General features: G+C 34.4%; 2 protein-coding genes across 5 annotated transcripts in view; one reads left to right on the top strand and one right to left on the bottom strand.

Annotated features, from left to right (window-relative positions):
- The window catches only part of LOC108047547 (slo-interacting protein 1), a 33,770-nt gene extending 25,744 nt beyond the window's left edge, over positions 1-8,026 (bottom strand). Inside the window, exons 1-3 of one of the 3 annotated variants that reach the window (XM_044460541.1) lie at positions 7,736-8,024; positions 7,105-7,647; positions 221-538 (exon numbers count right to left, since the gene is read on the bottom strand). In XM_044460541.1, coding sequence (XP_044316476.1) covers positions 221-538; positions 7,105-7,647; positions 7,736-7,783 — 909 coding nt within the window. In that variant the 5' untranslated portion in view covers positions 7,784-8,024. Of the gene's footprint in view, positions 1-220; positions 539-7,104; positions 7,648-7,735 lie in introns of all 3 variants that reach the window. The other 2 variants (XM_044460540.1, XM_017127778.1) reach the window with 2 other exon arrangements.
- Positions 2,252-3,524, top strand: LOC108047557. 2 transcript variants are annotated; one of them, XR_001769443.2, is made up of 3 exons: positions 2,252-2,341; positions 2,422-2,893; positions 3,028-3,524. XR_001769443.2 is itself a non-coding variant. In XM_017127790.2 (2 exons), exons 1-2 carry the CDS (start codon positions 2,363-2,365, stop codon positions 3,106-3,108), a joined length of 612 nt encoding a protein of 203 aa, XP_016983279.1. In that variant the 5' UTR covers positions 2,289-2,362; the 3' UTR covers positions 3,109-3,524. The 2 variants fall into 2 exon arrangements, 1 of the variants encoding a protein (XP_016983279.1); XM_017127790.2 differs by having other exon boundaries at positions 2,289-2,893.
- Positions 8,027-8,756: the final 730 nt, after the last annotated feature.

Raw genomic sequence — 8,756 nt, forward strand, 5'->3', positions numbered from 1 at the left:
GATTAACATTATCATAATTAGTTAAAAACTAAATACGTAAACAATGCCTAGTGCCCAATTAATATAATATTTATAAATTATATTCTTATAGATTCTTGGCTAACCTTCATAGAGCTGGATAACATTCTTTGCTATCGATTTCAATTAAATTTAATTTAATTGACTAAATTTATTTTAAATATATTTTAATTGGGCACTGTTAAGACAAACTCAAGCTTACAGGGTATAGGATTCGACTAACTAGGAGCGTTACTGCAGTGCTACTTTCCGCTATATGTGCTTCTACCTCCTCCTGGTTTTTCACATCCATACCGTTTATACGAAGGATCTGATCACCCTGTCGTAGGCGACCATCTCGGTAAGCTATACTTTTCGGTTGAATACCACTAATAAACACATCCTCGCAGTGGTCTGAATCATTGCACAGTATATCACTTTTGTTCGTGTCGATGTTTGACGACTGAAATCCAGAAGAGCAAACAATCAGCCCCATTTGATCGCTGTTTGCATTTTCAACCGCTTTAATGAGCGTTACTTCCTGTTAAATAAAAAACATACTATTTAGTTCCAAATATAATGAAGATGTCTTTCATTATTGATTTCAAATTGATTAGCTTCGAGTATATAAACTTGTCCTATGTGTACATTTATTATGATGAATCTATAACAAAAGTCTTTTGGGTATTAAACGCAGTATGTATTTTTTATATATATTATATTTTACATTTATATAGAAAGATTCTTTGTTTTTGAACATATACACATAGAACTCAACCTAAAATAACGTTAAGAAAAATGGCAAAAATATAGAATAAATCTTTTATTGAAAAATGTATACAAAAATCGTAAAATTTTTGTTGATTTTGAACTTTTAAGAACGGAACTTGAAATATAGTAACTTTTTAAGATTTAAGAACAAAAATAATACAAATCGTACAGCTATAATCAATTTGAAGCAACTGGTTAATATATAGTTTACATACTCTTGGAGTTATTACAAAACGACTACATTTTGATTTCTCTGCCTATATTACTAAAAACAATGAAGCTATGTCGATTTTGCGCTGCATTTTGCCATCGTTTTTATGGCAGTTATATGACATTGTTGTTAGATTTTGACAAAACTAAAAGCTTGGGTGTTATATGATATAGATGTATAGATGTTTTAATTAAAATAAAATCTTAATTAAAACCGTTGTTCCATAGTATTTAAATACTAGCCAATCCCAAAGAACAAAAAAAAATAAAAAATAAAAAAAGCAATTATACTTTTTAAAACTTTTTTCCGATTGTTCTTATGGGAGATATAGATATAGTCGTCCGATCCGTCTCGTTGCGACTTATGTACTACCTGCAATAGAAAGACAACTTTTGGGAAAGCAGATAGCTGCAAGGGCTTAATAAGGAAATATTGGAACACGAACTTTCCCAGGTGATTATTTATTATTATTTATTAGGTCCGAGACGTCACCTTCACTGCGTAGCAAACTTTTGACTGGAATTTTAATATTTCGGTTTTACCCTTATCAAACTTCTTCTGATGTGTTGTCTTAATTACAAGATAAAACTAAAGCAATGGCAAAAGTGTAAAGGTAGAAAAGTTTAAGCTTTCTTACGCTAGGGACATTTCATCTTTCAAGGTCACTGTCTCAAACGAGCTTTTTGAAGTCATGTGCTCTGGCAACTTTCGTCCGGAAAATATGGTTGCAAAAGAATTCGAAACATAGATAAAACGTGGAAGGTAACTTCGGCAATCCGAACTTTTAATACCCTTGCAGACTTTGAAAAATTGTTGGCAATAGCTAATATACTGAGCAAAATAAGAAATTAAATTTTATATAACCAATTTAATTTTTAAATGGCAGCTGTAGTATATAGTTGTATGATTTGCAAGAACTTTTACCCTGTGCAAGGTATACATAAATAATTTAAATTTACATAGTTTTATGTCAATAGCTTTTATACCTCAAAAATTTATTATATAAAATAAGTCGGGTTTTCCTTCCTGACGCTATAACTCCAGAACGCACGAACCGATTTCCACGGTTTTGCATTCGTTGGAAAGGTCTCGGGCTCCGTGAGGTTTATAGCTAAGAAATTAGGAAAAAATTCAACAGAAAAGCGAGAAAATCTTATTTTTCATACAGCGCCATCACTGATACATAACATGCGTGATATATATATATATATATATATATATATACAAGTATATTTGACAGCTACTCATTGCTCTCTGCTCATTTAATTTCATGTGACAAACCGGTATTGTGTTCAAAAAGAAATTTTAAAAATTTAGCAAATTTGTATTCAATTTCAACAGCAGGCATTTGTCTTTAAGGTGGTAAGTTGAACTGTGTAAATTATGTGGATCGTGCATTTGAGGTTAAATTCACCACTCTGTCCATGGTCCAAAATGGCTAGAGGACGACGAGCGAATATCGGCCGCCACACAAGACATGCAAGCCAGCAAAAAGTGTATTCACAGAACTTAAGCGAAGAAAGACAAAATATAATAAGAGAAAATGCCCGATTGGGACAACGCGTGAGGACACGAGGATCATTGGCATCATACAATCGCTTGGCATTCCAATATGATCCCACTGCGAACTACAGTGATGATGAAAATTTAGATATTGGAACAATGACGATTATATGCCGATACTGCAATGCGTTAAAGTTCAAAAGAGAAACGGCTGGATTGTGCTGCGCAAGTGAAAAAGTCAAACTGGATCCATTACTTACAACACCACAGTCACTGAAACCATTGTTCGATGGAAGTGATGAAGATTCCAGCCATTTTCTTCAACACATCCTTGAATACAATAACTGCTTTCGCATGACTTCCTTTGGAGCTAATATCATTCGAGAACGCGGTTTCATGCCGACTTGCAAGGTAAAATATACAACACACATAACCAATCACTCACATCAACACAATGAATTGCCACACATAACAACTACATATACACCATCACACGATCAGAAGTTACACAGTATTCTTTAACAAATGATTCTTTACAATTACAGATACAAGGACAAAAAAATCATTTGCATGGTTCAATGGTGCCCACACCAGATGAACCGCATCAATTTCTGCATTTCAGCTGAATGTGCGGTGCAATATACAGGGAACACAACACAAGAGACGAATTATTGTACAGTTGCAAGCATTTTTTCGCGCTAATAATGCTTGGAACGAATGCAATCGGATACGCACAAATTTTTCATAAGAGCGGATTGTACCCCAACAGGTGAACATGTGCGAAGTTTCAACGCACCCTCCGTTAATGATGTCGTTGCAATTATTGTTGGCGATCCAATTAAATCGCAATACATTGTGGTTGTAAACGAGACACATCGAGACATTTTTGTAATCGAAATAAATTCATTACTGTTGTGAAATAAAATAAAAATTTTCCTTCTCAAATAAAAAAAAAAAAATGTTCTTCATCTTTTAATCACCAAACGAAATGTTACATAAAACGAAGACATCTGAAAACAAGAAAGGAAAGCTAACTTCGGGCGGAGCCGAAGTTGATATACCCTTGCAGAATACTCCTTAAATTATATTCTCCAAAATTATTCATATGATGCATTCTTAATACTCATAAAAAATCCCAACTTCCTAACTTAAAAACACCAAAGTTATGGCATTTCCAATCGTTCAGTTATATGGCAGCTATAGGATATAGTCGGCCGATCCCGGCCGTTCCGACTTATATACTGCGTGCAAAGGAAAGAAGGGTGTGTGCAAAGTTTCAAGGTATGCATAAAAAAATAAGATTTGGAAAGATTCATGTCAATAGCTTATATACTGCGCGAAATGTCCTGAAAAACACTAAATTTGTACCGATTTCACCCTATTGTTCCTATGGGAGCTATAGGATATAGACGTCCGATAGGACGACTATGAAAGTTTCAGATCGCTAGCTTATAAACTGAGCTCGCAAACGGTATTGAAACAGACGGACATGGCTATATCGACTTCCCTATTGATCCTGATCAAGAATATATATACTTTATGGGGTCGGAAACGTCTCTTCAATGCGTTACAAACTTCTGACCAAAATTATAATACCCTCTGCAAGGGTATAAAAGGGACCCCCGTGGGAGTAAGACTTCCTAGTCAAGGCCAAACCAATCTTGTTTTTAGTAATATAGGCATAAAACTTAGTCGTTTTGTAATAACTGCAAGGGTTGATAAACTTCAAAAAATCAACCTCTAACCTCCTTCTTTCCTATCAGAATATAACAGGATAGCATAGAAAGCTAACTAAATTGTGTTCTGATAGCCTTTACTTTGCATCTTATAATTTCGTGTTTACAGAAACCTGGTTAAACCCGGAGATCCGAAACACCGAACTTTTTGAAGGCAAGTACACAATATATATATATGACGGTCTCTCTAGAAGGGGACGTGGTCTTAATTGAAATTATTTGCGTAAAGTTAACATTTCGTGGTAATTTTATTTACATAGTGTGGTCATTTATTCCGCCGTTGTCTATATTTCCAGATTATTTAAATCACTTTTCCGTTGTCAAGTCTTTTGCACGTGGACACTGAAAATGGATCTCTTGTTCTAGTAGATTAGTGTTACTTAGTTTACCCTCCCTAACTAATCGTAGAACAATGCTTGGTACTGTTTCATTTATAACATTATTCTTGGTGAGATTGATAGCCCCGACTTAGTAGGTCGTTTTATTTTTCTGTGCCAAGTAAATAACTAGAAATTGTAGATCAAAACACTGCTGCAACGAAGTTAAAATTTTAAAATTTTAAAATTTTTTTCCCCAATCACCAGGAGAGTCGATCCTGCCATGTCCGTCTATCCGCCGTCCGTCTGTCCGTCGTTTCTACCCAAAATAGTTCGTCAGTTTTAGAGCTATCTGCTTGAAACTTTCCCAAAAGTTGTCGTATATAAGATGAGCCGGATCGGGCGACTATTTCATATGGGAACAATCGGAAAAAATATTTTTACAAAGTATAACTTTGTTGTTTTAAATTTTTTTCTTGTTTGGGATTTACTACTATTTAAATACTATAGAATTAATTAAAATTGGACATCTCTATCATAGGGCTCACATAGGAAAATCAAAAAATTAAAAATGATAAATATTTTTATTATGCTGTTTTTCTATTATCAAAATATTTTTGGGACAACAATATCATTTAGCGGCCATAGAAAAGATTTCAAAATGCAGCTCAAAATCGAGATAGCTTCATTGTTATAACCTTGCAAAAAGTATTATAATTTTAGTCAAAAGTGTGCAACGCAGTGAAGAACACATCTCCGACCCTATAAAGTATATATATTCTTGATCAGGATCGCGTCCTGTGTTGATATAAGCATGTCCGTCTGTCTATTTCTACGCGAACTAGTCTCTCAGTTTTAAAGATATCAAATTGAAACTTTGCACACTCTCTTCGTTCCTTTGCACGAAGTATATAAGTCGGAACGGCCGGCTATATCCTATAGCCGACATATAACTGATTGCTCGGAAATGCCATAACTTTGGAGTTTGTAAAGTTAGGAAGTTGGGATTTTTTATGGGTTTTATATTTGGCCAATCAATCCGACCTACCAAATTTCATAAGGATCGGCCGACTATATTCTATAGTTGCCATATAACTGAAAGATTGGAAATGCCATAACTTACAGAATATTCTGCAAGGGTATATCGGTATATTTGGGTATATTTGGCTCCGCCCGAAGTTAGCTTTCCTTTCTTGTTTTTAGTAATATAGGCATAAAACTTAGTCGTTTTATAATAACTGCAAGGGTTGATAAACTCGGCTTGCCGAAGTTATTTTTTTTTCTTTTTGGACCTTGAGTTTTATCAAAATCGAATGACCCTATCCTATAGCTGACTCTATTCTGACATATATGGTATGACTCTATGCAAATTATTCGCGCAGTGTAAGGGCTATCAACATAAAATTTTCCAAAAGCTAGTTTGTTTTGTGTACTCTGATTGTGTTAAGATCCTTTAGCGATTAATTAAAGATGTTTTCTAAGAATTATTCGTTGTGAAGAAATTTGCGAAGAAAATGATTAAACTAGTATACATTTATTTAGTTAATGTTTAATCATTTTTCTTCACATATTTTTAAAGTTATTCGCGTTATGCCCGCTTTAGCAAAGAATTTCACCTTTTTGCCTTCACAAGCATTTTCTGTTACAGAGTGCCGAATGGTAAACGAAATGATTAACATTTCAAAATACCTTTTTACTGACAGCACATGGGTGTAGCTTTAGTTGTTTGGAAGCTAACTTTTTTTATCGAGCTGGCCAACAAAAAAAAAATTAATACAGGATCCTAAGTCTTTACATTATATTTGATTCCGACAAATACTCAAACATTTTTATTTTGAAAACTACAAAAAATAAAGTATTTATTGAATAACTTCTAAACAGCGCTCGGGGTCATAGCAAGGGGGTTCATTCGACTCGTATTTCACGCCTAGTCCCCCCACCACTTCTGGTGCGCATCTTCACTACATGTTCTGCCGTCCATAATGATATTCGCGCAGTGCACACTGTCGCAAGAAGATCAAAACTTCCGGTTGCCAATGTATTTACAAAGAATTCAAAGGGCAGTTCTGGCCCTCTTTAAGCCAAACAAAAAAAAAGGTTTAAAATTTAATGTTGTAGAGCAAATAGGAGGTTATTCTGGCCGACTTTATATATTCTAATAACTACATTTGATATGAAAACATTCAAAGTCTCTAAAAACTAATCCAATAACATGACTTTGGAGGCCAACCGTATGCGTAAATCATTTCCACAGCCATGTGGTTGCATAATGTTTTATATGTACGTGTGTTGGCAGTGGTCTATTCTGATTTAAACTAAAAAAGAAAATCGCATAAAATCAGACAGACATACTAATAATGACTAAGAGCATTTAATTTAGGGCCAGGGGTGTGGAATACTAAAATCTGACCATAATTAGAGGAACGGGTGTAAAAAAATATAGCATAAGATGTAAATCTGTCAAATGGTAATATATAAAGTTAAACTAAAATACAGAGCTTAAGTTTTCTTAGTCCTGCAGAAAAAAGGAGATGTATTAAAAAGAAGACATTCATTTTTCACTACATACCTCAATATCAATTTCCGGTTCCAAGCATTGTTCAAACAAGTGGTGTTCTTGCTCAATAAAGTGGTCAGTTATCTGCTGTACTAAGTCCTGATCTTTTAAGACGTCGTTATCGATTGAGGTATGAGTTTGTGTTTCCTTCGAAGCCGCAATAAGTGCAGAACACCCTAAACGTTTTTCATGGCCTAAAGCACGCAGAGTTAATATAACAGGATTCTTTGTTGTGATTCCTTCCGAAGGTGCAGGAATTGTGGACGGGATGAAATCCACTTGTTGAGAGGTACAGGCTGTTTTTGTTGACGCTGATGGGTCTAATTCTGCTGGCTTTTCGAATAATGCAGAAAAGGCAGCTTCGCATTTGTTTGATTGCAGAATCGAGTCGGTTTTGTCCACATCTGACAATTTGGGATTGGCGTCTGGTTTCAGTTCTAAATCTAATGCATTATTATTCTGTCTGCACAATTCAACAACAAGGGTTTCTTTAGCTTGAAGGAACTTTTGAACCGCTTCATACCTTGGCAAATGACTAATATCGTAACCATTTATCTGGAAAATAAACAATTTTTAATGATTTGAAATTGGTAAATGCTTAAGGCGATACTTATACATAAGAATTTCACTTTTGTAAACTTACTTTTAACACAACATATTCGTACTCCACCTCAACAATGCAATTATTCATATTGCTGACTTATTGCAAAAACTCATATTGTATTTTCATTTAATTGTATACATATTTTTTCGACCGCTGGAAGTGTGGCCAAGTCTATACCTCATATATACGTCATTATATTATCCACCTCAATAAAGAATTTAGTCGATAATTTGACGTAATCGGCAGACGAGTTAAGGTGTTGTCGAGTTAGGGCAAAACTCCGTTTGAATAAAGGACTCTCCACTGCGTCGAGTTTCTTAACTCAATTTGCCTGTCTACATAAGGCTAAAGCCTAGTACTCAAATCGACGAAATCTATACGTCAGCTATAAGAGGGAGCCAGAGGCAAACAGCTGGCGAACGCTTTTCGCCAGGCTCTTTTTACACCCCGGTACTCATATCGAAAAACACAACAAAAACCCAGAAAAATCGCCTGCAAGAAATTAGTTCAGCTATGATCTCCAAATTACCAAATAATTATAATTGTAATGTTTTTTAATTTCTTTGTACAGAGGCAGACTTGTCTTGCCAACTGATTGTCAACAAGCCCAGCTGATTGACCGTACGACCGTATCACGCTTAATTCTGATGAACTCTCGAAAAGACACTGGAGAGATTAAAGTCTTTCTTCTAGCGAACTCGTTTTTCGATCTGAGTACTAGGCTTTAGCAAAGATGGTGAAGTGGTGGAAATTTTGAAACATGTCATGTTTGTATTTCTTAATTTTCTCGCTTTTGTCAGGTAGTTCAAGAAGCTTAAGTTCAGACTTTTTAAGAAAAGAAAGAACTAACTTTATATATAGAGCATATTTGCAAACATTCACGCTGCTATAGGAAGCCCCACTAATATATATAATAATAAAATAAAATAATAATAAAAATTAGTTAATTTAATATTAACTTATTTTTAAATTCTCGTTCGGTATGTTTAAATATTTTTATTTTATTTCAAGTATTTTTTCCTTTTTTTAATTCTCATATATATATTTATTGTTGTTTTGG

This window comes from Drosophila rhopaloa, unplaced genomic scaffold, assembly GCF_018152115.1.
Source record: "Drosophila rhopaloa isolate 14029-0021.01 unplaced genomic scaffold, ASM1815211v1 contig_203, whole genome shotgun sequence".
Classification (NCBI taxonomy): Eukaryota; Metazoa; Arthropoda; class Insecta; order Diptera; family Drosophilidae; genus Drosophila; species Drosophila rhopaloa.

Bases quoted from the DNA above. Each gene is read 5' to 3' on its own strand.
- LOC108047557 (XM_017127790.2), top strand. From the start codon at position 2,363: ATGTGGATCGTGCATTTGAGGTTAAATTCACCACTCTGTCCATGGTCC. The intron at 2,894-3,027 runs GTAAAATATACA...TTACAATTACAG, and splicing joins GTTTCATGCCGACTTGCAAG to ATACAAGGACAAAAAAATCA.